The 27046-nt window shown below is 39.8% G+C and overlaps 2 protein-coding genes across 2 annotated transcripts in view; both read right to left on the bottom strand.

Moving 5' to 3' along the window:
• Nucleotides 1-1558: 1558 nt before the first annotated feature.
• Nucleotides 1559-12851, bottom strand: LOC119903939 (zinc finger protein 292-like). Its single transcript, XM_038720257.1, has 12 exons — nucleotides 12700-12851; nucleotides 10839-10984; nucleotides 10178-10259; nucleotides 9759-9894; nucleotides 7695-7897; nucleotides 7163-7299; nucleotides 6767-6908; nucleotides 6306-6590; nucleotides 5071-6225; nucleotides 4005-4795; nucleotides 2130-3211; nucleotides 1559-2017 (listed from the first exon to the last, which is right to left on the bottom strand). Exons 1-12 carry the CDS (start codon nucleotides 12823-12825, stop codon nucleotides 2013-2015), a joined length of 4290 nt encoding a protein of 1429 aa, XP_038576185.1. The 5' UTR covers nucleotides 12826-12851; the 3' UTR covers nucleotides 1559-2012.
• A 3048-nt stretch (nucleotides 12852-15899) lies between these two features.
• Nucleotides 15900-27046, bottom strand: part of htr1fa (5-hydroxytryptamine (serotonin) receptor 1Fa) — a 29766-nt gene continuing 18619 nt past the window's right edge. The window contains exons 2-3 of the mRNA XM_038719520.1: nucleotides 19053-19167; nucleotides 15900-18692 (exon numbers count right to left, since the gene is read on the bottom strand). Coding sequence (XP_038575448.1) covers nucleotides 17492-18691 — 1200 coding nt within the window. The 5' untranslated portion in view covers nucleotide 18692; nucleotides 19053-19167 and the 3' untranslated portion in view covers nucleotides 15900-17491. The remainder of the gene's footprint in view (nucleotides 18693-19052; nucleotides 19168-27046) is intronic.

Below are 27046 nucleotides of genomic sequence, written 5' to 3' on the forward strand. Positions count from 1 at the left end.
TTTAATATTGGAATACGATAGTGCAAGCCCAAGTTTGGTCAGATTTAAAACATAACTCAGTATTAAACAATACACTGCACTTTTTCTATGAATACATGCCTTCAGTGACAAGTGCACCCTTGGCTTTACTACACTTACAAACTCCATCATTCAGTGACAGAGTAAAACTAAAGGGGAAGACAGTTTGTGGGCTAAAATGAACATAAGAAAGGGGTTTTAGATCCCTGTCCGCTGTCAAATTACCTCGTGTATCAGGAAAATGTGATGCAAAAACTTTTTTAAACAAGCAACTAATATTCTGTTTTCCTCTTTCTTGGGGTTAACAATGAAGCAATATGTTTATGTATAGTAAATATGCAATGCTGAACTAAAAATAAAATATGAGTTTGGCTGCTGTTTCTGTTACTGTATAATCCTACTGCATGAAATCTCTGCTTTGAAGCAGATTATTCTTTGGTGGTTCATTTGTGAATAATGTGCAAACATAACAAACCAATTACATAACCACAGACTTTTAGTTTGATTTGTTTATTCAAACAAATTGAATCACTTTTTATTTAAGAAAAATAGATAGGGAATCATCACCTTTACAAATCCAGTCTATTAACATTTTTACAAATAAATAAGCAAGTTTGAGGGCACAGTCCCATAAAAACATTACATTAAAAAGTTATTAAACAAATCAACCATCTGAAAAGTATATACATAAACAACCAATGTGAAATATTCTACATACTGAAATGTATGGTCGTGGAGTTAAACGGCCCAAGAATGAAAACGCTAACATCTTTAAATTCAACGCAAACTGGTACTGTGTTACTGGTTCCAATGTTTATCTTTACCTACAGTCTAACACTGATTCTGTTTTGGCACTACTAAAATTGTGCATAATTCATATACTGTACAGAATAATAGTGTTACAGTGTGAAGGCAGATTGATTCATGTTGTCATAACATGAGTAGAAGACTAGTTAACAAAAGGCAAACCCAATCCTGAATGCCTACAAAAACAGCAGCCCACACAGATTATGTTGAAAACACATCATTTAACTTAAGAGATGTAGAAAGAGGACACAACCACCACATGTCCTACTGTCACCTCTAGCTCTGTATACATCCTCTCGACAAAGACCAAAACCCAGCATGACTCATTTGGAAGACTACAATAATGGAAATGTGCTAAAGAGGAAGGGCAATGAGCTCTTTTCCACCAGTTAACATGGTATGTATTTCATACAGCAAACACAGCTTACGATATACTGCGTGTAAAATCCATACTCTAATAGGATAGGATTTTGAAATCATAAGCCGAAGCCATTAATGTGTGATGAGACACCCTCTGCCACCAAGGAATGAGCAAAAACTAGTAAGATCCTTTATGCAAACCCGTTTTCTCCCCAAAACAGATTATTTAGAGTGTAAAATAAGTTATTGTTGCCCATGAAAGAAATTCGTTATAAAATAATTATAAATATTTGTAAAAATGAGGCTTAAAACAGATGACAGTGAAATTATTTAAATCCAACTGATCCACAAAAAAGATTTTGTTCATATCTGATTTTTTTTTTTTTTAAATAGGTTCATTCAGGCTCTTTACCTGACTGTATTTGATCCAAATGGTTATGCAATTGTCAATGTCAAACTTAATTGAAAAAAATGGCTTCTAGACAAGTCATTCATATTTGTAGCTGTACCAAGTTCAGCTGACAGGGGGGGGGGGGTCATGGGACTTACCTACGTGACTAAGCACACACTGATGATGTGGAACTAGTTTTAGCTGTCAAAATGATTGTTTATTGCTTCTATCAATGAAATTAGGAGACAAAAAGTCCTCCAATTAACCATTTTGGCACATATTTCCTCTTTGTTTACAAACTGGTATTCAACAATTAAATAAGTACTGTATCTGAGTATTAAGAAAGGGTTCCAGTGTTCCTTTGTCTTGAATGCTTGTCCTGAGCCAGGTGGCAGAGTACAATGGTCACTCCAGTTACAGATCCTCTTCCTTAGCACTAACCTAAAAATAAAATTAAAAACAAAATTGATAATACATTGTTTCAAGTGTATTAGAAACGTTCATACAATGAAGGCTCAATACACTTCATAATCACTGAATCAAGCATACTTACTTTCATCGTCAGAATCGAAGCCAAAGAGTGCAGAGCAGGTGTTAAGGGCTTGGTGTTTCTGTAATTCTTCCAAGCTGCTGAAGGAGGAAAGACATTTGTCACAGCGATGCCTGATCTTCTGCTCAGGTGCCACAACTTCCACCTCCTCTTTTTCTGGGGCCGGCTCTTTCTTTTTTTTATTGGCCCAGTAAACATTATGCTTCGGAGCAGCGTCAACTGTGGTCCTCCTCTTGCGCATTGAGAGCACAGATTCATCCAGGTAGGTGGAGGGTGGCGGCCGGATGAACGGGGCTTTGACAAAAGTCGCATAGACGGGGTCTTCAGGTTTGAAGGTTTTGTGCTCAGTGATGTGTGGCTCTCCCAGTTTCTGCTGGACTCCCTCAGCCATCGTGGACAAATCCTCAAGGTCTCGGACATTCAAGGGGTCCCACTCGATGGGTGTCCTTTTCCTTCGACAGCTCTTACTTGGAGTTGCTGCGGCAGCACTAATATGGGCAGAGAAGATCTTTCCCTCTGACACTTGGTTTGTTGTCTCATTCTCATATCCGTTGATGGCGGTTTTGCTGTTGTCCGTGGGCTCACAACTGACTGTTTTCTCTGAACAATTATCCGATTTTAACAGGTCTTGGCTGCTGACATTTGCTTCACCAGGCCAATCTTCAGTTTTGTTAATTTCCCTGAAATCCTCAAGATTAGAGGCCTCATCATGATCAAGGCCGGGACTCTCCCTTTGCCCCTTTTTACCCTGCAGCCATATCTCCTCCACCTTCACTCTCTGCTTCCACGGAGCTTCAGCATTTTGCTGCTTCTGTCTGCTGGGTCCCGATTCCAGCTCTTCTCTTTGAGGCGCTGGGACATAGTGTCTCCATTCGTGGTCATACAGACCTTGAAGGTTTGAGAATAGCTTCTCGCAGTCTGTGAATGAACATTGAGGTCTGAATGGCTGGTGTGTATTGACATGGTCCTTTAATTCCTGCTGTGTCAAGAAGCGCTGGTTACACTCTACATGGTAGCAGAAGTGCTGGAGAGAAGTATCGTGGAGCTTCATGTGGTCCTTATATTGCTGGAGAAACTGTATCTGCCTGTTGGGGGAAAGCACAGTATAATAAGCTCTCCTCAAAAACATAGTTTCCAGCAAAAAATCTTTAGCAAGACAGAATAATAAAAATAACTGGTTTTGAATTTGTTAAAACTCAGCACATCAAAGGCTGAACACTGTATTGTACACTTACCGGCCACTTTATTAGGTACACCTGTTCAATTGCTTGTTAACACAAATAGCTAATCAGTCAATCACATGGCAGCAACTCAATGCATTTCGGCATGTAGACTTGCTGAAGTTCAAATTGAGCATCAGAATCCAGAAGGGGATTTAAGTGCAGCAACTGCGCGATGCTATCATGTCAAAATGGACCAAAGTCTGGTCAAAGGAATGATACCAACACCACGTTGAAAGAATGCCACAAAGAATTAAGGCAGTTCTGAAGGCAAAAGGGGGTCCAAAATGGTACTAGCAAGGTGTACCTAATAAAGTGGCCAGTGAGTGTATCAACTAATCATCATTAGACCTCTACATGGCAGGTTAATCATGTTCTCTTATTTCCCCCAACAAGCAGACATGTTCTAATTGTGATCCTGTATTCGTATTGCATGGCTTTGCCAGTTTACAACCACTAGTTAATCTGGAATCCAACAAATGTTGGAATCTGCTGCTTTAATCTCTTCTGGTGTGTTGTGATTTAATTTATCTGCCTCTGTAAGATATGAGAAGAAAGATGTGTGTTGCTGATGTACACAGTCAAATACTTTTTAAATAATAAACATGTGAAGGTGGTCATGCTCAACTCTACATGCCAGACATACTGTACGCATTACCTGAGGCATACGGAGCACTTGTGTTTGGCCCAAACAAACGTCTTCTCCAGCACCTTCTCTTCGCTAATATGGCATTTGATAGCATGCTTTGTTAGTGTGGTGCTGATCCTCAAGAATACTCTATCACAGGACTCTGAGGGGCACAAGTGATACATGATGGCCACACCATAGCCATTTTCTCCTGCTGGCTTCTCCTTCCCCTCTCCTTCTCCCTCCTCCTCCAGCACAGATGGATCTCTTACCATCACCAGGCCATCTTTAATGACTACCTGCTCATCCTTAAAGTCTAGCTGTTTGAATATATTTGCGTTAGGGTTCTTGCACTTTTTGTGAACCACTGATGTCTTTTTGATGAGGGTGCGGAGGTTCCTGATGATTCGATCTTCCCTCTTGAGGCTTGACAATTTAATTTTGCCTCCGGGTTTCTGTTCAGGAATTTCCTCATTGACGATGGAAGTCTGCTTTTCATCCTGAGGCTGGCTCTGATTTTCCACATTATCTACTATTCCATTAGCAGCTGGAGTGTCCTCAGTGCATGGCTCCTTATCAGGCAGTTTCTGCTTGCACATTTCATCAATGTGGTCCAGGATATGCTTTTTGGCAAAGGGGAACTGTTTAAAGCGTTTTCCACAGAGTATACATCTTAGTTTCCTACTCTTAAGGTGTGAGAGAGCGTGCCTCATAACATTTAAGCCTTTATAGTCTTTGTGGCAGAACTTGCAGTGGTACATCAAGTGAGCATATTGTTGAGTACGGAGTACTTTGTCCTTCCACGTTCTCTTGGCTATCACCTGGAGAAAAGACAAACCAGTGAAATCAGTGCTACGAGTTGAACACAAAAAGTCAGCAGAATATCAAAGAGGATTCCAAGAAAAGGAAACTGGAACACCCTCATGTCTTTCTATTATTTATTTTTATTGCTATGCAGTGTCAAAGTATTCTTCCTGAATATTTTTTTATTTAAAGCAAAAGTCAACAAGTGGACCATCTAGCAAGTAAGAGATGATAAAGCTAAATGTATTTGAAATATATATGCCCAGTAATGGGAGGGTAATTACAAACTGACCTCTGTGTTTGACACTTCTGTTTCCACTGTGAGTTTGGGCTCCTCTTCAGTGCTGCCATTAAGCTCATCTGATGCTGTAGATTCTGGAGGTCCGTCAGGCTTTTTGGAGTAGCTGTGTAACCGTTTTATTGGACAATCCAATAACTCTAAAGGTGGACCATCAAGTTCAGGGTCAGCTTCTACAGCAGGAACAGCAGCTTGAGGACCGCTAGGTGGACCTTCACAAAGCTTGGGACCTAACAGTGTTTGAGATTCCCCTCGGGTTTCTTCACTGAGACTACTACCACAGACCATGTCAGTATGTTCCTCAAGTCCATTTTCCTTCACAAGATCATCCATCAGCTCATGCTGGTTCTCATGAAGTTCCCTTGTTTGTTCAAGTTCATTTTCCAGGTGAGGCATATCCTGCTCTTTGTCTTCTGTGTCAGTTATCTCCTCAAAACCAGACTCCTCCTCTGTTAGTAATATTTCATTATCAGGGAAGGAGAGTTCCAGTTTCGATAAAGGCTTCCTTCCCCGTTTTTTCCCTTTAACTTTTACCTTCTTCTCCTTAACCGTCTGCGCCTGCTCCAGCCGTGGAAGACCCTGCAACCATCTTTTCTTCTGACCTTTCCTTTTCAAAATCTGGCTCTTCACACATCTAGACAAGTATTCTCTCTTGCGGTTTAGAGGGAGCTTTACAGAAGCAGAATTTTCCATGTTAGTGTGATTGCGTCTTAGTGAATACATAGGGTTATTGGCTAAAGAGGTGGATTTGAGATTGTATTTGATCTCTGGATCATCACCAAGGTCGGCCTCATCATCAGACATAGATTGTTTTCTCCTTCGCAGCCTCCTACTCCATTTCCTCCTCTTCTGAAGAGCATTATCTGATGGGGGAACACACTTTTCTGTCTTTCCCTCTGTACTCTGCTTTTCTGGAAGGTTCACAAATGCAGCTTCAGTGCACTGGCAGGAATTGAAACCTTGAGTGCATAAGTCATTTACACAATTATTCATTAACAGCTCTTCACTGTGTTCTTTCTCCTCTTCCTCCTCCATCTCACTGAGAACAGCAGCTTTCATGACCTTGTCACTCATTAACTCCAAGCAATGGGTCCTGAGGGTCAGGAGGTTCCAAAACTCAGGGTCAAAACACAGGCGCTCCTTGAGCATCTGGGAAATAAACAGGTAAATATGTTAGGCTCAAATAAAATGCTAATATTGTATATTTTTCCCTCTTCACCCCCTCCGACCTGCAGAATATGGAAGCGAACATTGGTTCGGACAGGGCTGTTGTGGGGATGCGGCTCCTGGTCAGGATGCATGTAAAGCAGGCAGACTGTTCTGTAAGCTTCCAGGCTGCGTTCCTGGCAGAAGACCAGCAGGGCACATGCTCGACAGATCTCTAGGTCATGAGGCAGCAGGAAGGCAATTGTCTTGCAGACCAAGGACCGGGTTACACTGTCAGCCGCCATGTCACATAGCTGCAAGGCCCTGGCACAAAGCTCCACACAGACTTGGACTCCTTCACTCCCCAGCTGACCAAAACACAAACAAATAAGTGATTACAACACGGTCAAAATATGAAACTCTTACATAAGGGAACCATAAATTTAGCAATATTTAAAAACAAAATAGTAATTTATGTTTCAACTTATTGTTTGTCCTGGGGAACACAACAAGGAAAAAGATGACGGCGTGATGTCAGTCGCACCTCTGTGGTGACCAGTTTGATGAAGGGGAAGATAGCTCGGACGTTAGTGGCGGAGGACGCCAACTGGAAACACTCAGCCAAGAAGCCTTGTCGGGAGGGATGGGCCCTAAGATACAACCTGCTCCAGATAAAAACCAGGTCCCTGCAGGAGGCAGTGAAAGACAAGTTAAAGACATCTAGCTCAGGTACGTGTTAATTTATCAACAACTGTTCTGATTTCTAAGTCAGTAAACAGAGGGGTTTGAAACAAACACCCTGCCAACATCTCCCTTTACAACAAAGATGATCATACACAGCTTGTAACAAACACTGGGTAATTTACAGAACCTACAAACACGAAGGATGATAGGCTGATGTAGTATTAGTGTGATGTACATGCCTGATGGTCATTCTTACCAGATGTAATACATGTCTCCATTGTGTAGCTGCTGGGTAAGGAAAGCTTTACACAGTGACAATAGAAGTTCATCTTTTTCAACACTCTCCGTGTTGCAGATGATCTCCACTGCATCACGGCCATTGATCTCTGCCATCTGTGGAATAAGACATGTAGAAGCAAACACATGCAATATAAAAATACAGCAAATACAAAGTCAAACAAAATGCATTACAATCAACGAGGGATCCCAGGAATATAAGAATCATATGCTCATAATTTCAGGGTCCATTCACCTAAATCGCACAGTCCTAATAAATTTTGTTTTTATTTTAATATAGCATCACTAATAATGAGTTGAGTTTTAATCGTTATATAAATTATAAATGGTTGATTTATACAGTCGACCACTGACATCATAGTCCAACTTTTTAGAAAGAGCAATGAATGCAATTTGTCCGTTTCCCATTTTGACTTGTGTGAATACTTCTTAACATATTCATCTACACAGCCCCACAATCTTACTACACTTTGCCACTCTTTGTCCCTTACCTCCTTGTGAAGGTGTTCATGCAGTGAGGCCTTGTAGAGGCAGGTCAGGTAGGCCTGATGGAAGTACAGATGCTTTCCAGACTCGCGATTCTCCAGGAAGCTTTTAGCCAGGGCCTTGGCCTCTTGCATTCGTTCACAGGCCTGCAGATAGCGAACCCGCAGCTCAAAGAATACTGGCAACTCTGAGCTTAAGTAGTCCTCAACTGCATGGGAGGGAATTACATGTGTTAATCAGGCATGTGATTGGCAAAGGGCAAAAAAGCAGGAAAATACACCCCCCCCCCCCCCGATCAAATCGCAACCTCTCTATAATATTTATTATTTTGTATTCCTTTTTTTTCCAACTTCACCAGCTAAATGTGCAACATGAATCATGAAAAAGAAGTTAATAGATTATTTTTAATGAATAAGAGACAGCAGCAAAGGTCGTTGCCTGTTTAAGACCTGGTGGCCTAACTGTTAAAGAAACAGTTATATTATTGGTATCAAACAGCAGATCAGTCTCTGTCAGTTGATAAACTGTAGCATAAAGTTTGACATTTCAACTCTGGCAGCGGGCGGGCATGTGTGTGAGACGAGAACAGAAGCCGTTGTCACGATTACCTCGCAGAGCGTTTGTTTGCCTGTCTGTTGATGAGGAGCGCAGAGCGACCCCACGGATCAAAGCAGTCTGAAAAGGCCCTATAAACCTCGTCACAACCAGGCCTATTTAGCCTATATGATTGATCAATCGACAACAAAGTCAAAGTAAACATTAGACATAGCCTATAACAAGCAATAATCTAATAATCAAGCAACAATCTTTTTGTCAACTCAGTGTTGAGCAAGTTACTCAGAAATAATATAGCTATTACCTACTAGTTACTTTTCCTTAAAAAAGTAATATTAGCTACTCTAATTACTACTGGGTGATATAACGCCACTCTCTCCCGACAAGTCCAAGCATCAATGACAGTGTTGATCTCGTGACAATTCTACACTCGTCCGTGAGTTCTGTTGATCTCTCATTTGATGGTTTGTAAAATCTTAGATTTTTTATTATTTAGGGATAACATAAACATCATTTCAATAAACAGCATACAATCTGTATCTTTTTTACTAGTTTTGTTGAAAACATTTTGTCAACTGCTGATGAGGTCAATACATTTTTAAAGGGACACTGGACTTTACTGGAGTTACTGTAGATTTGACCAAACACTGTAAATTATACAACTGGTAGTCAAATTATTTAAGGAACCAAAAATATTCCGATAACTTTTAGCCATGAAACTCTTGTACCATGGCGGTATCGCCAGTGAATCTATATGAATTAGTCGTCTTATGTTCATGTGTTCACACTTCACTCGGTAAAAAAAAGTGGTAGACTATTAACTTACATTACAAGTCATGGTGGATATTTTACGCACAGACCAGGTAAAGCAACAGTGAACACACAGGGTGCAGATGTTGGTTTCCGTTGTTTGATAGGCTACGTCATTAATAAGCCGAAGTGCAGCTCACCTGATGCCGTGATAACGGATCGCGGGAAAACAGACGAGTTCTCAGTCTTTTAGGCGACTTTATAAAACATACTGCTGATGGAAAAAATGGAGCAGACGGGGGGAGAGAGAGGCGGGGCAAGCCAGGGTGTTTACCTGAGGTGTAGGTGTGTGTGAGTGTGTTAAGAGTGTGGGGAGAAGAGAATTCCGAGGTAGGTGCAAAGCATACTTAAAAACAATAATAAGAATGTTCGTGGTCATTAAAACCTGCTTTCACAGGTTGGTATAATGTGAAAATTTGAGATTTTTTTGCAGGGGGGGCGGGGTTTTTCACAATCACGATGCCGGCTCAACGTCGTAATGTCTGTCAGGCATCGCCGATGGACGACGGCATCGTCTATCGGCCCAACCCTAGCTCTCACTGCTCCTCTTCTACCTGTACCTTTAAACTGATGACGTTTGCTGATGACACAAAATCAGTCTTATCAATAGCGAGTCTGGTCACAGGAGTGGGGTGACCCACAACACAATGAAATGTTCTCTTTGTGTATGCAGTATCAGCTATCAAATACGGTCATAAGTCTACCCTCTTTTAGTGGCAAGTCTGCCTCCTTCAGGATTCCTTGCAACACTGGATTCTCCCACGGGCCTCCTACTTTGACGATCTGCTTCACATGCTGAAGGTAGATGTTCCTGTGCCTCAGGAGCTGAGAGTGGCACACCTGCAAAGAGAGGCAAAAAAAATGGGTTCGGAACATAAGACTTTTGACTAATCTCAACCAGGACTTTTAAGACATTAAAAAGCTGGTTCATAATTGCCAACTAAAACAACAGAAATTACAACAGATAAAGTAACATGAGGAATCACTGAAGTAGTTGTTATTTTGACCATTCAACATTGGGGTAAGACTGGCTGCGAGGTGCTGGTAACTTTTCCTTTGCACTCAACAGCTAACTAATGGCAGGTATGGCAGCTGGGATTGAGACGGGGTCGGTATTTGTCACCTGAAAGGAATCAAGGATGTCTTTTAAAGGCTTCTCCACAAATTCTTCTTTGCTGAAAAACAGCATCAGTTCAAAGAAGCTCCTGCAAGACAATGAGAGGAACATTAGTTTGCTTAGCAAACAAAAAAAAGCTTTTTGCTTTTTACTTGAATCAAAAGATAATACTAGTATGCTATTGCTGGCCAACATTGTACCTAAAATGATAATCTCCAGCATTTCACTTAACAAAATTTCATATTCAAGGTGCAGCCTACAAATTCCCCAGGAAAACTCATACCTTAAGGTTTATTTGCCCCTCTAAAACATCAACAAAAATTTTCTCCCCACGTAAACACTAATACTTTACATTGACCCTTTTCATTTTCTCGTAAGCAGCTACAAAGTTACAAAGACAAATCTATGCAGTATGGCTATAAAATAATCAATGATGGGACATTTTAAAAAAACAAACTAGTTTTTAAATAAAAGCATCTGATATTCCAATCAAAATGATAACAGACAAACAGATAACTGGCCAACAAAAACATGCATGTTAACAACATGTTGTTAACAGGAGTCACTCGAGTTTGTTGATCAGTTCAACAATATATATTCACTGAACAGACAACCTGAATACAAAATGCCATAACAACATTCAGATTCCAAGTAACAAACTACTTACAAGGCCAGACTGCTGAGAACATAGTGAATGTGCTGACAGTCATCAGGGAAGGCAGCAGTGGCTTTGGTGAAACTGCTCAGTGCAGTCCGCAGCACTTTCAGCTGAGGGAGAGGAACTTGCCATTGCCCCGTGTACTCCTCTACTAACTGAACATACCACAAAAACATTCAAATATCTGTTAACATCAGTAAAATAAGAGTATTATAACCAAACAATACATTTATTCTTAAAATAAACAGGCTGCAGTTGTTCACTACATTTTTTTTATTAAACATCTGATTTTAAAAAATTCTGCATATTTAGACATGGCTTGTTTCAGTTTGCTAGAGAATGTGAATGTTACTTGCGTGTACAGAGATTTTCAGTGGAAACATATTTGTAGTTATCAACTCTGATGACATTGGAACTTTATGCTGACAATAACTGTTATATCAGTCTAATTTGGTTTAACCAATGCCATGACCAAGGAAACCTTTTTTAAACCCTAATGCACACTGACTGCAAATAGTGTTCAAAATGTGTCCATGCTGAAGAAGTATTCAAAATGATTGTTTATTGTTACAACCCCCCCTGTGCACAACAAGACGAGTAGGGATGAAATGGTTACCGGTTGAATGACCACGGTAAAAATTCCCGACGGTTATTATTACCATACACATTACCATGATAACTGTGTTCGGTTACTGTGCTTTGATAAACTGAAACAAAGAAAACACTGTCCAGAATCAACCAAAAGTCATGACAGTCCCCCAGAAGCAGGCGCGAATTTGCAGTATGAAACTTGGGTTTGTTTGGGATTTTATAAGAGTGCTGAGGGAAACATGATTGAAGAAAATTGCCTGGGTAGGTCATTGCATTACTTATATAATATAAAATCTTTAATGATAATTCACACTTAGATGGTTTTCATATGTTTACATGAGGTATTGGCTGTTATTATTTTAATGTTTATGTAAACAAAATGTTTACTTTATTTGTGGAAAACTTGTTGAAATGGTTTCAGTGTGTGTGTCAGTACATTTTAATCTTTTTTAGCACATTTGAACAATACTGTGATAATACTGATAACCTCACTAAAATCGTGATATGTAATTTTCATACCGTTTCATCTCTAATGATGACACAAACTAATTTATCAAAACATTTCACTAACTTTCATACTCTCAGAGTCTTAACAGGTGTTAACGCTGTAGAGCTTCATTTTACTTTGGTGGGATATATTGTAATGTTTTATAGTTTCTCATGCTATAACTCTGTTATGAGTGACTTCTCCGTGATAACAGAGACCTCTCGGGAAGGTGGGACAAACTAACTTACCGATGTAACAATTGTATATTGTATAGTAGCAAATTTTGATGTAAACAGAGTGTTGGTGTTGCGATTGGTAACTAACGTTACAGTTAAATCTTCTATTTACCTAACTATTAACCTGGCATTTCATTTCAACTAGTGGAATCTGAGAGCAGGCTATAATGTGCTTTCCCTAATTGTTAAAACACAGTGTTGACCAACAGTTAACTGAAACAAACAGCTAACTTATGTTAACCTGATAACGTTAACGTTATCGTTAATTAGCTTAGCTTACCTGACTAGCTATCAAGCTAAGCATTATCAAATGTCAGGCAAATATCTCTAAAAACACTGTTAGTACATGACATTACTAAGCAAGAGGCACAGTTTGTGTCCAACTACATTTTGTTGACCGTGTGTTGTATTTCTGACGGGCTATGCAACAGTCTTAGCTACACAACTGCATAAATAGAGCTAGTCTGGGGCTAACGTTAGCTAGTGAAGCTAGTAGCGTTAGCCACAAACACACACAGACTTGGTAGACCATTTAACAAAATGAAGTGTAACATACCTCACAAAACTCAGAGCAATAGCCTTTGCTGCTCAGAGACGACTGATTGCTGCAGTGTCTATTACACAACGTGTCCAGAGCTAATTCAAGCCCGTCTGTTTCCAAATCACTTTCGCTGTCCGCCATACTGTCCCCTGTATCCAGCGCATAGTCACAGTTGCCAGGTCTGTAACGTAGTGTGTTCCTATCCCCCACGGCAAAAAACTCCCAACCTGGCAACCCTGTAACTGATAATTGTAAATGTAGCCTACTAAAAAAGTTTTTTAAGGTTATTAACAAAATATAACAAACAGTAACCTCTAATGTTGAATGCCCCTCGAAGCTTAAAAACTCGAGGGTTGGATGATAAAAATAAAACTATTTACCTCCACAGATAAGTAAATAATCGAATAGATAACTTAGATAGCCTACTAGTTGACGTGAACACCGACATAGCAGAAATAATCTTGAGAGAAACCTGTAAATAACTTGAGTATCCATCGTAAAAAAAACAAACAAGTAACGTTAGTTGATTCCCTACCTTGCAGACACTGTTTAAGCTTTGTGTTCCCTTTGAAAATCAACTTGCTGAGATCTGAAACTTGAGATAGCCTAGTTGTTTCTTCACAGTGATCACAGAGTGAACCATTTGTTTACCCTATTAATAATAATAACTGTTGTACCATTGTTATTTGTATTAGGCTGATAACATCTGTGCTTTTCCTACTGTGACATGTAAAAATTACCTCTTTGAAAGAGTCTCTTGCCTTCAGTTTCTAAATCCCTCTCCAAAGAGTCATTTATACATAATAAGCAAATGTATCTTTAATTGCTGTCAGTTAAAATAGCCTACTACTGGTAACACCAACATCAGCATGAGTGCCCTATCTGTGCGCATCATCGCTGTAATAATAATAATAATAATCTTTATTTGTAGAGCACTTTTCAAAACAAGTTACAAAGTGCTTTAACAAGTGTAAAGACAATAATACCCAAGAGACAATAATACAAAAACAATACAAGATAAAAGCATGAAAAGACTAAAATACATGTTTAAGATAAATATAAAATTAGTAAAATAAAAGGGATAAAATAAAGTCAAATAAGATCGGCAAAGGCTCTCATATGTATGTATGTATGTTTTAAGAAGGAACTTAACTGCTGACCTGATTTCCTCGGGCAGGCTGTTCCAGAGCCTCGGGGCCCTGACAGCAAACGCTCTGTCCCCTTTAGTTTTCAGTCGAGACTCTGGAACAGACAACAGACCTCTGCCTGAGGATCTCAAGGTACGTGCTGGTGTGTAAGGGACTAAAAGTTCAGAAATATAAAAAGGCGAGATGCCACGAAGAGCTTTAAAAGTGATCAATAGAATTTTAAAGTCAATTCTAAAACATACTGGGAGCCAGTGTAATGAAGCTAAAATAGGAGTAATGTGGTCATATTTCTTTGTTCTGGTTAAAAGCCTGGCAGCTGAGTTCTGGACAGTCTGGAGTCGATCAATAGATTTTTGGGTTAAACAGGTGAAAAGGCTGTTGCAATATTCCAGGCGTGATGAGATGAAGGCGTGTAAAATGGTCTTGGTGTCATCAAAAGTTAACATAGATCGAATTTTTGCTATATTTCTAAGTTGATAAAAACATGATTGAACAAGCTTTGTGGTGTGCTGCTCGAAATTTAAATTACTATCAAACCAAACACCAAGGTTCTTTGCCACAGGCTTAATGTGATTTACTAGGGAACCAGCAGATGGCAGTATTTGTTTTGCCATCTGCTGGGACCCAACAACCAGGTTTTCTGTTTTGTCTGAGTTCAGTTGGAGGAAATTATTTGACATCCATTTTTTAACTTCACAAAGGCAGTTGTTAAGTGAACTCAGCATTCCAGGGTCTGTGGATCTGACGGGCAAGTATATTTTATTTATGTATGTATATTTTTTGTACCTTGTAGTTGTTTACTATTGGTGGCTAGGGATTGGGGGCAAAAACTCTTTACCTCTGAGAACATCTTTTAGGGCCTGCGTGATTCAGCTAGAGGTAACCTAATCTCCACACCATGCAGGAAAAAGAGACAACTCTTTGCCTTGTTTGTGCCTGATGCCTGCACCGATGTTCCCTTGGGGGTGTACATGAAGCTATGCTGCTCAGTTGTTTGTGTGCTACGCAGACAGACTGGGCAGTAAACCCCTTTCATAACAGATGTGAGCTCAGGGGTTTTGTGAAAGAACTTCACAAGTCTGTGTGTTCATGGACATAGACCAAATGCTATTATACCCTATACACTTTATATTTCAAACTCTGTGAAAACGTTTAAAACAAATTGCCACATAAATTTTGGCCTTGATGGGTGGTGCAGGGGCAAAACACTTGCAAACCACAGCTGAGACCCAGGCTCTATTCTTGTAACTAGGCTACCTCCACGGTAGTTGGTTTTCTTACTCATTGTTAGTGAGGCCGGCTGGTTGTACAGTTTTCCTGCATGGTGGACCTTAATGAACTTCCACCCATACAGCTTCCCTTAGTGAAGCTCCTGACCGACAGGTATAAAACGGCTGGCCACAGCATGTGTACCAAAGAAAGAACTTTGCTGTCTGCCCCAGCTCCACAATAACTGTGTGCTGGAACTGGAAATTTCAAACTGGTGAGAAAGGGAGTAAAAGTGCCATTTTTCTTCCCTCATTTTCAAACTAGACAACAGTATTTGAAAATGATCCTCATGTACATTCATATGTATGCACATGTATATATCTGCAACATTGTTCTTCCATTCCATATTTATATATTTCTACATTTATTTGTGTCAGCTGTATGTTTGTCTACGTGTAGCACCTTATCATCACAGAAAATTCCTCATATGTGTAAAACACTACTTGGCAATAAAGCTCCTTCTGATTCTTCTGATTCTGATTCTATTAAAAAAAGTAAAAGTTGTCTGTGTTGATGAAGGCTTACTACAGCTTTTAACGGACTGGGTAAAATGTGGATGCAATGTAAAACATTAACATATAAGCTAGAGTGAATTCAGGCTTTCAGTGCTTTGGTGTAATGCTTTCTTTTGAAATTCTTCTTGTGTATTTTCTTTATGAGCAAACATTTGTTTTCCATGAATCATAGCCTGTGAGACAGAGATGACTTGAATATTAATCCATTTTTTTTTCATTTAATTGCTTTTATTTGTTTGATTGGTGAAGCCAAATGAACAATACCATATTTCCAGATTCATGAATCTCTCTGTTGTGGCTGACAGAGTGACGTAGTTTATCAAAAACAACTGGAAAGTCTGCAGTCTTTCTGCTAGCCACAAGGTGGCGCCATCATATCAGAATAATGAAAATGTCCCGTTCACATTTAGACTGAAATATGGGATTGCAGTAGGCTAAATCATATCAACATTCATTTACAAATACAAATTGTAAATGTATCATCAGTGAGTTATCATTGGGGATATACTTTATGTATGTCATTCACTTACCATATATTTACTCAGAAAAGTATTATTAAGTCAGAGAAATACAGAGGAACATAATTCATATGTGGATTGTTTATTATTAATTATTGAGACAGTGAGATGACAAAAAAGAAACAATATACAAATACTGGTCATACTGTCAGGAATGTATGTAAGCACATGACAGACCTTGTATTATCTCTCTAGCATACAGTACACCCTCGCACTTGACTCATCCACAACATTTCCATCAACATATCATGTGCCCTCTTGGAGGCAGTAAAGAAATAGTAGTTCTATTCCAAGTACTTGAGTGGGATTAATGTAATGAGGATTTCTCCATCGGTGGTTCTCACATTCATTAACCTACTGCTCACTATGGCGTGGGAGTGGGATGGGATTGGGTGTTTAATGGCCGCTGGATACATAGATAAATAAATAAATACTTTACATAAAAGGTTATGAAAAATATAATTTAAAGTGGCAGTGTTTTATAGAACCTGTAACTCTAATATCTTCTACAAAAGGTAACCTTTTGTAGTGAAAGTTAAAACAAGCTCAAATATTATATTGGTCCCCAAAGTTATTTGTTTTAGAATTAGGAATTAATAGTATGATTTGGTCCTAGATCATGAAAAGGCTATAACTCCATGCTTTCGGATGTGAAATGAATTAAGCCAATATCATTGTCATAACCTGACAAGACCCTGCAACAGTCTACCATCTTTATGTTTTATATTTGTTGTAATGTTTTATGGAGCTGAAGACATACCCCATTCAACAACTATTTCTATCAACAATCACTGTGACAGTTAATCAGATAAAAGTCATCAAGCCTTCCATAATGTCCTGGCTGCAGAAAGTCACAACTTGGTATGCTGTGGTATTTTACTTTATGTTCTGTATTTTAGCCAGCAGCTTGGACTGGATAGAGGGGAGGTCATTAGATGGAAAAGACATAATGGCCAGCTATATCAGGACCTTCAAATGGGGTTGATCACTTATGCTCAGAACCCAGACTTCAAAAAGGTCAGCGATGGCCCATTTTCTAACAACCAACATGTCAGTGTCCCTTGAAACACACCAATTAACATCAAGGAAATCTCAGGCTGTCCTATTAATAGCAGGACTTGGATTTCAACGTGGAACTTTGCTGCAAAGCTCATTGCTGAACTGGTGCCATTTAGGCTGTTGGAGTGCCCGGTGAAGTGTCTATAAACGAGTGTCAATCCTTTTCCTCTTTGCGATCAGGCACATTGAGTCAGTATCCAGTCAATATTCTCTGACCTCGTGCCTTTAGTTTATCCCTTCCTTGTTACGTGTTATGTGTATGGTGTTGTATGGGTGTGGTCATGCATAACTGTAACCATCAGAGATAATGACTGCATCTAATGAGTCTTTGGAAAGCTTTTTTGAAGTCTTCATTAAATATGGTGTAGATGAGGGGGTTGATCAGTGAGTTGAGGTAGCCCAACCATGTCAGAAAGTCAGCCATCTCCATTGAAGTACTGCAAGAACCACAGGTGTTGACGATCACCTCCTTGACAAAAAATGGCAACCAACAGATGACAAAGGCCCCTATTATCAAGCCCAATGTGGATGCTGCTTTGCGCTCCCGTGAGCCTGAGATCCGTGGTCCTTGGTACAATTGGCTCCGACGTGACTCACTACGTGAGTCATGCCTGCGCGACTTGCACTTGAAAGCCTTTACCGATACGCGCACCCGTTCACGGGGTGGAGGTTCCTCAGTTGAGGGTTCAGAGAAAGACTTTTCTGGTGGGCTTATGGGCTCCGGACTTCGTGGTCCCCCATCGGCGTCGCCCTCTCCGGCAGGGTAGGACGACGGGATCATGCTCCCATTGGTCATACATGAGTGACGGCTAGCCCGGCTGGCCTCTCTGCGCATGTAGAGGGTCTGAGCGGCCCGATAGATTTTGTAGTAGAGGATGAGGATGAGCAGCAGGGGGATGTAAAATGCTCCAAGAGTGGAGTACAAGGTGAAGGCCATGTGATGGTGGATGATGATGCACTGGCCTTCATGCTCTGCATCTCCGCTGTAGTGCCGCCACAGTAGAGGAGGAAGTGAGATGAGGATGGACAGGAGCCACACCACTGCCACCATCGCCCCAGCTCTGGCCCCGGTGCGTTTGCGAGAGTACTCCACTGCATCAGTAATGGCCCTGTAACGGTCGATGGCGATTGCAGCAAGGTGCAAGATGGAGCATGTGCAACAGGTGATATCCACACTTAACCATATGGTACACACCACCTCGCCCATGACCCAGCTCTCTTTCTGGATGTACATGATACTGAAGGGCATGACCAGCACAGCCACCAGCAAGTCCGTCACTGCTAATGAGCAGATGAGGTAGTTGGCGGGGTGGTGCAACTTGCGGGTGACGGCAATAGCTGTGATCACCAGGCAGTTGAAGAATGTAGTCAGGATAGCCAGTACAGACAGGGTCACCGTAAGCAGGACTTTACTGGGAGGAAGTTTAGTGGTCTCCAGTGACTCATTGCCACTGCTGCTTGTGGCAAACACCCCTTCAGTGCAATTGGGGAAATCCATTCTGCAAGCAGAATGGAAAGAGAGTTATGCATTAGACAAAAAGCAAGGTTAGGAGAAATGTAGTTAATTGAGTCATGTCAATATTTTTTGAGACTTCTGTGTAAAGGCTATAATTTGTTATTCAGTCTCATTATAATCTGTCAGTCAGCATTTTTGTGCAATAAAATTCACTTTACTACTTTCAAACATTTATGGCCACTGATTTTGCTTTCTGCATTTCAGACATACCGTCTCCATTCAAAATGTGCTTTCAAAGATACTGGACTTGTTCAAGGTCTTGAAATATTAATGCTTTGACAGCCTTCATTTCAACTTGCCCACAAAAGTTTGCCAAAGAAAAAATTTTGTAACTCAGTCCTACCTGTCTAGGCTCTAATGCGTTGCATCCAGTTGGCTCAGTGTGTGGCAGACAGTCTGCTGTGATCTGTCCCGCCTGCTAGCTCAGCCATCACATCACCTTGGTCACTCATCAACACCTGGGAGAGAGAGAGGGAAAGGGGACAAGAGAGAGACAGATTGTGAGAAAAAGATAAAGCAACATAGGGCGGGACAGAGGATTGAGTTGAGAAAACAGATGCACTTAAAAGAAACAAGAAAGTGTCAAGGTAGCTACAGCCAAGGACGAGTACACCTACGCAACAGTACAAATCACTGCAGACGCAGTGAATGGTTTTTCAGAAGCTAATGTTTACATGTCTGTCTGAATTTAAATGACTGAATGAATTGATGATTTCTCTGAGAGCTGGTTTGGTTATTATTATGATCATTCTGAGTTCTTTTCATTATAACTTGATAAATGATGTTTCAGAGGCTTTTCAAACTCGAAGATGAAAATTTGGTGGTGAACTTTTTTGGAATTATTGGCATGATTGTACTTATATTTAAAGTCATACAACATCAAACAGAAATATTCTGTTTCGGCTGCTCCTTTCCAAAAACATCAGTTATGTTGGGGCTATTTTATATTGATCAACCATTAATTTGCCAACAGCCATATGGTTAAATCAAAATGCTCAGGAATGCCATCATTGCAGCTCTTCTTCATTCCCCGCATTGCTCAGTATCCTGAAGACATGAGTGGGAACTGTTGCTATAGAAACACAAGAAGTACAGTACTTTTACTTTATGTGGGGATGGAGCAAAATCAGCCAAACTCTGACTGTCTCTCTACTGAGAGTGTTCGATTCCCTGGCGGTATGTCTGGGAGTAGGTGGGTGGGTGAGCAAGGTGGCAAGGCTACATGACAACTGAATGAGATAAGAGATTACAGTTCACTTAACCCTAACACATGGCAAAGTGCCTGCTAATATAATTTGCCATGAAAACTTCCAAAGCCCCCTTTCACTAAAACGGTACTGCATTGAACCAAAAGTGTTTTTTATTGTTGGACCATAACTAACTCCTACTGGTATGCTATAGTACCCTTTTATAAAAGCTCCAGGACGCACACAATTTGAAATCTCTTTTGATCATCATTACAATGTTGAGCACCTTGCAGTATAAATGTAGGTGAAACTCACAGAGAGCAGTGCAGAGGCATAAAATGAGTATTGGTTCACTGCTTCATTCAAGGTGTGGGCACTGGCCATACCTTAGCCAGATTGAGTCACCTGGCGCTCTTTGCTTAGTATGATGGTTTTACTGTATTAAAATAAAAAGACAAACATATTATTTCTGTTTATAAAGCATTCTGTCAAAAAAAAGCTTTGGATTAATGAAGAAACATAGCAACATGTTTCTAAATTGTATTTCTTTAACTACAAATTATGTTTACTTTGTATTTTTTCCTGTACACATAGTTTGTACGAGATAAAAGTCGTGTTTGCTTTTCTACCTCACTGTTGCCAGTGCCAGACCTAGTGTTGAAAACTAGCAAAGGTTTTTAAATTGATTTTCAGGCTCGGTACAAGAAAATTACTTCCTAAAGTGAAGTTTCACCGTACACTCTAATAAAGCTCTTTGCTGAGAAGAGTCGGGTACAGTTCATTATGCTGCACTGGCTGCAAAATACATTTAAAATACTAATGGTTTCACAGCTATTCCAGAACAAATTGCTTTGCCACTGTGAAGAAGACCAATGACGAGTAATCTGTAGTCCTCTGTGTTATGATGAAATTCTACACTCCCATCCCAGATAAATTTGCAAGAAAACCCAACAATACTTTATTATTATATTGCATGCAGATTACTTTGCACAGATAGAAATTACTGCTGCACTTGTGCTCTATGTCACTGCACTGAACTGGTGTTTTTCTGAGCTGTGCATCTGAAAATTGTTTTTTTCCCAATGTTTGTGGACAAATGTATATTTACACATACAGCATAGGGCATAGTGGGGCATATTTTTGGAGATTGTGTCTGTGCATGCTTGTATGTATATGCAGTGTTTGACACTATGCATTAACAGTGTCAGCCTGTCATTATGCGCAACAAAGAAATCATCTGCTTTTGTATTGAAATGCTCTAAAACACAGGCTTTCTGTTCAAGGCCATCTGCAGATAAGCTCCAGTGAGCCGTTGTGAGTCTGCTCTCTGCTTATATTCAGAACAAAATCCAGTTCCCTTGCAGGCAATTCAGCGAACAGGGATACAGCTTCATTTACTGACTGATATCCACATTGTTTTAAAATTATACAGCAACTTTCAATTTGTTTTTTTATGGTATTGTGACATTATTAATTATCTACTCATTATGGATAGGGTGATAAGAGATAAGAAGCAGCACACCCGAATACTGTTCAGTAACTTTTAATAGGCTCCATGATCAGCAATATTAGCAGTTTTATTCAGCACTCAAAGGAAATACTGCATGATAATGCTTCTGCAGTCTACAAAAAAACAGATTTAGGTTGTGCTGATAACAAGGAGGCTGACAAAACTGCAACATGTTTAAAATGTTTCCGCGGCTTTCAAAGATGAAGATGTAGAGATTAGTTTAATCCATCCACAGCCAGCATCTCTCACTCAGACATATATGCAAATGCAAATTAGAAAGCAACCTTTGACAAGCACAAGCATGTCTTCTGTAAACACATACACACACACACACACACACACACACACAGATACTGTCGCACACACAGGTTTGCAGTCACAGAAAAGAGTGTTGACCCTCTGACATTCAATCTCTCTCTCCCTCTCCTCTTACAAGAACAGGGAAGCTGCATCTGTCACTTGGAGTACAACATCTGAAACACAAACAGTTTGGGCCCAGGCAGGTCGTCAAGCTGCCAAGTGTTGTTGTGAGGAGGTGGGGGGGGGGGGGCTGAGGGAGTTCTGACAAAGCTGATTGTGTGACTGACTGCTCTGAAAAGATGCAAAATAGATGATTAACTGTAGCACCATAATAGGGCCAGGAAAACTCTAATTCATTTGCCTGTCTGTTTATCTATTTTCATCAACTATATGTACAATATCTGATTTTGAGGTGGGGGTAAATGACAAAACTGGCTAGAAGGAATACTGCAAAGGGCTCCCTTTAAGGTGATGAAATGTTTGTTTTTTCTCTTGAAATTAAATGTCATACATAAGTGAAAGCAAAGATGAATTCTGCCATTCTACATCCCACATTAAAACACAATCATGATAACGTAACATAATAAACTGTATTTTGGGGCGAATGGTAATGGGATGATATGAATAAGTAAAGGACTCAGTATAGGGCTGACTTCTTTTACTAAAAATGTATTATTATTCAACTGTTCTATTCATTCTTAATTACATTTTGATTTTAGATAAGACCACTAGCAAGAAAATGTAACCCTGTATCAAGGACTCATTTTAAAAATGAGATTATAAAGACAAGTGACAAACAAAACAAAACTAATGTGTGTCTAATTTATAGTGACTCACACTCACTGACCTGCATTTCATAAAAGGCTGATATAGTTCCAATTACCCTGAGTGGGCTAAAGTACTGCCATGTCCACTGTGCAGCAGTCAGTATTTGTCACTCATTGGCCTGTGTCCTCGTTTCAGGCACGACTGGATCACTTCATGCGTATCACAGCTGGGGTTTCACTGCACAAGTAGATGCACACCATGTCACCATCAGCTCTCTCTACCTGCTTCATGCAGATAGAAGTATTAGCTGGTGAGATGTCCCCTGAGGACCCAATTTGATGGAACTGGTTCAAGCACTCAACCAGATCCAAATGTGGCAGAGGTGGCGCGTTGTTTATTTGTGTGTTTCATTCTATTCGCTACTACTACAGGTACTGGGTACAGAATATACAGGTACCTGCTGGTATGATAGGTATCATAAAGTGTATATCTCGCTGCTCACTCACCAAAGAAAATACTGAATATGAATGACAGATAATGTTAATTATTTTAATGCTGTTAGTGTTTCAGTGCTTCAATTGCTGTAGATGATATGTGCAGTATATTGAACACATTTGTTTTTATAGTTACCTGTTTTGTTGTGTCGTTTTTAGTGATATCTAGAGTTGAATGATATGGTGTTAAGACACATCAGTGCATCAAACACAAGACACCAAGTGAATTACGTGAAGCTACCCGAGTGCCACATGGTGGCGGCAGCAGCAATTTCAATCAACATCAATATCAACTTAACACACTTACTGTAAAACAACCGAGGTTGACCAAGGTGCTTTACAGGGTAAAAGGCAATAAAACAAGGATTACAAAGTAAAAGTACAGCAATAAGACATTAATTAGGATATACAGTATATCATAGACTACATGATATATAATGATAATAAAATCACCTAACATAATAACTTTCTTAACTCGAAGGAAATGCCAAAGAAAAGAGATGTCTTTTTAACAACAATTTAAAGTGTTTAAGAGTGGGGGCGGTTCTGATATGGAATGGCAGGTTGTTCCACAGATGGACCAGTTTATCGGAGTGAGACTGAAGCAGGAAGCTCCTAAATTTGGAAATGTTTTTTTTTCAAATGGTAGAAAGCTGTCATCAAAATAGATGTGATGTGATGGAAGATAAGATTGGCATCAACAATAACACCCAGGTTTCTGACATGCTCACTGTCCTTTAGAGAATAACATTATAATATGGATACAATCTCTTGCCTTTTTACTTTTGGGCTTACTTTAAGAATTTCATTTTTTTTATTTGTTAAGTTGTAGAATATTTTGAGACATCCAGTGGTTGATGTCATCAATGCATTTGGCAAGCTCATTTGCAGGACTGAGGTTTTTAAAGGAAAGTCAGACACACCGCTGTGTATCATTGGCATCAGTAGTGTACATCAGCGGTCGGCAATAGGCGGCCCGCGGGCCAGAACCAGCTCGCCAGCAATAATATCTGGCCTGTGGCCAGATTGCTTTGATAGCAGAAAAATAAAAAATAGATAAATTGATAACGGCTGGTGCTGAAATAGATCTCAGTCATGACAGAGTTACTCACAATTAATTCCTCTTAAGTGATTATGCCTCTAAAATAAAAGCGCGAGAACGTCTTTTGCAGCAATGCTTAATGTCGAGTTTATTAAGAGCTTTTACTTTGAAGAGTTCTGAAGGACATTCAAAAGAGTCTCTGGCCTGCTTGACACACCTCTGAAAAAGCTTTCAGTAATCGTGTGATCGGATTCCCCTGAATTTTCTCAGGGAAATGAAAATAAGTGTCCATAGGTTTATGAATGCGGATCAAACACATCACTGCAGCACATGCTTTATTGTGAGCATGTGCAGAGGTGTCCTTTTATTTTTGTTTTTTGTTTAACAAGGGAGAAATAATATCCACTGTAAGATGGAATCAATCCTACTACATACTTAACTGGAGCCCCGCACAGTACAGACTGAGCTAAACATAGGCTACGCATGATTTGAAATAATTTGACTTTGTCAATGGCCTACCATATAACGGCTTGAAAAAAATTTGGCCCAATGCCAGACTTATTTGCTGACCCCTGGTGTGACACCATATGATGGTACCAAGTGGAAATTGTACAGATTGAATAGCAGTGAAACAAAAAAATGTCCCTTGTGGGACCCCACAGAAAATGTTGACTTCTTCAGAAGTGAAGATGCCAATAGATACGGAGGAAGTCCTTCCTTTTAAATATGTTGAAAACTATTGAAGAACAGTTCCAGATAAGTCAAAACAATTTCCCAGTCTATTCAGTTGAATATCATGATCAAAAGTGTTAAAAGCGGCACTCAGGTCTAACAATAGTAGATTAGATTAGTTTGTTTGCATCATTGTTGACTGTAAAGTCATTGATTACTTTGATAAGAGCTGTTTTATGATAAAACGCCTAATGTTTGTTTAGGCTGAAACCTTTAATTATCTATCAGTAGCCTATTGTGCTGAACAGGTTCTATTGGTCCTTGTTCTAGGTCTGTATTTCTATGTCATGTAGCTGTTGTGCAGTTGGTTTAATGCGTGCCCCTACACTCAACCTTGGACGGGAATTATTTTTTAAGACGTAAACTCACTGGAAGTTAATGCAGTATAGACTTGAATTCACTATACTTTTGGGTTGAGGTTGATATATACATTCATACATTAAGGGTCCCACGTTATGCTGATTTTCAGGTTCATACTTTTTTGGGATATCTACTAGAAAATGTTTTACATGCTTTAATGTTCAAAAAACACATAATTTTTCTTGTACTGTCCATTGTTTTAGCTCCTCCACCTTTTGACTGAACACTTCATTTTAGCTCCTGTCTCTTTAAGGTTCCCGTCCCTAAAAGCTTACTTTCTTAATTCACCAACTTCTGGATAGCCTCCCAAGGGGCAGCAACTGGCTGGAACAGCGCTGAAATGATGTGCGGAAATCAAGCCCCTAGCGAGTGTGCCATACTTTGAACACAATTTGATACAGTGGCCAAACCATGGAATTACAACTTCTGCACACTGGCCCCAAGAGACATTTTCCCAAAGGCTTACATTGTGAAAGAAGCAGCTGTAAACCGGTGGATACATTTTTTTTGAGCACCACAACCCCATGAAATAACTCGATTCTGTCTGCTTTTGAGTTTTGCTATTTTGATCCTTGTTTTGGCTTTTAGTTTGAATCTCTGCCAGTTTTGTATTTATTTGATTATGATCGTTCTGTTCTGTTTTAGTTATACTGGTCTGCTTTGTCTGTGGTATCTGCGTGCTTGTCTGTCTGTGCGGGTTATGAACCTTGGTATGTCATTCAGTTGTGTGTATGCATTTTGGACCTCAAACTTTTTTGGCTTCATGTGCCACTGAGCAGATAGAGTTCTCCTTATACATCCATGGTGGAGAAAGGTCTGGCTTTGCGAGACAAGACATCAACCAATGCTTGTGGCCTGCAACGTCTCATTCTCTTCCTGGTGTGCTCAATGGTTATGACAGCTACAGTAACTTAGCTAGGGAAATAGCGATATGGGGAGCTGAATTTAATGAATTTAGCATTTATCAAACCCAAACATTAGGTTGGAAAAAGATAAGATGCTGCTGGAGCGGAGTGCTTCTGGTAGCCAGACATCACAGTCAAAAGTACAAAAACACAATGTTATAACTTTATTCACTGATTTTAGCGAAAACTGGACCAAATTTTATAGAGAAAATATTTTCTGGTTTTCCGTCTGATGTCCACTCCCATTCCATGTCATGAAGGGGGCCAAATTCAAATGGCGTATTTGCATACATTTACCGAAAGATGGTGCAAAAAAGGGGAGAGGATGTTTTTTCTCATAGTTTGCAGGTCTTTAGACACACTGAGGTCGCATATTTATGTTGAAAATACATGAAAAAGTGCATTATGTACTAATTTGAATGAAGCCACATGTAGCCGTTATAAAACTCTACACTGTGAATGACTATTACATTTTGTTTCTGGAATGTTGCTGGCATGTGAAAATATAGCTTACAGTATAGAAACTATAATCATGTGTCAGTCTTATCTCTGCTGCTGTCTGATCATACATGAGTATGGGAAGAAAGAAAGTAAAAAGCACATTTACAGAGGAGAATAAATGCTTTAATAAGTGGAGAGGCTTATTATTTTGTCAACATGAAGACATTCATTTCACCATTAAATTTGAGTCCTGATCAGAACTGCTTGTCTGCAGAAAGCAAACTTGATAGAGCACTTTGTGTTCTATGTAGATGCAAAACATGATGGCAGAATTGCACCTTGTCTTGTTACAGATGATGGGGTGGGAATGCCTCAATCACTGCTGAACAGGATGAGGTTAGTTTTCACTAAGTTGTGCAGCGGTAACACAGGGATAACTGATATGGCTTGTATCAGGCTGCAAAGAGGAGGTAATGTACAATCACTGTCTGTCAGACACAAATGACAGCTCAGGGTTGGCATGACTTCTCCAATGTTATGCTAAGTAATAGGATTGACCTCCTTATCTCAATAGATACTGATTGATTAGACATTATCA

The sequence above is a fragment of the Micropterus salmoides genome, unplaced genomic scaffold (genome assembly GCF_014851395.1).
Source record: "Micropterus salmoides isolate LMB-PRFRI ecotype aquatic unplaced genomic scaffold, ASM1485139v1 Ms_hic_scaffold_15, whole genome shotgun sequence".
NCBI classification, from domain to species: domain Eukaryota; kingdom Metazoa; phylum Chordata; class Actinopteri; order Centrarchiformes; family Centrarchidae; genus Micropterus; species Micropterus salmoides.

Bases quoted from the DNA above. Each gene is read 5' to 3' on its own strand.
- LOC119903939 (XM_038720257.1), bottom strand. From the start codon at position 12,825: ATGGCGGACAGCGAAAGTGATTTGGAAACAGACGGGCTTGAATTAGCT. The intron at 7,898-9,758 runs GTAGACTTATGA...CCTCCCATGCAG, and splicing joins AGACTTGCCACTAAAAGAGG to TTGAGGACTACTTAAGCTCA. The intron at 6,226-6,305 runs GTCGGAGGGGGT...TTTATTTCCCAG, and splicing joins TTCGCTTCCATATTCTGCAG to ATGCTCAAGGAGCGCCTGTG.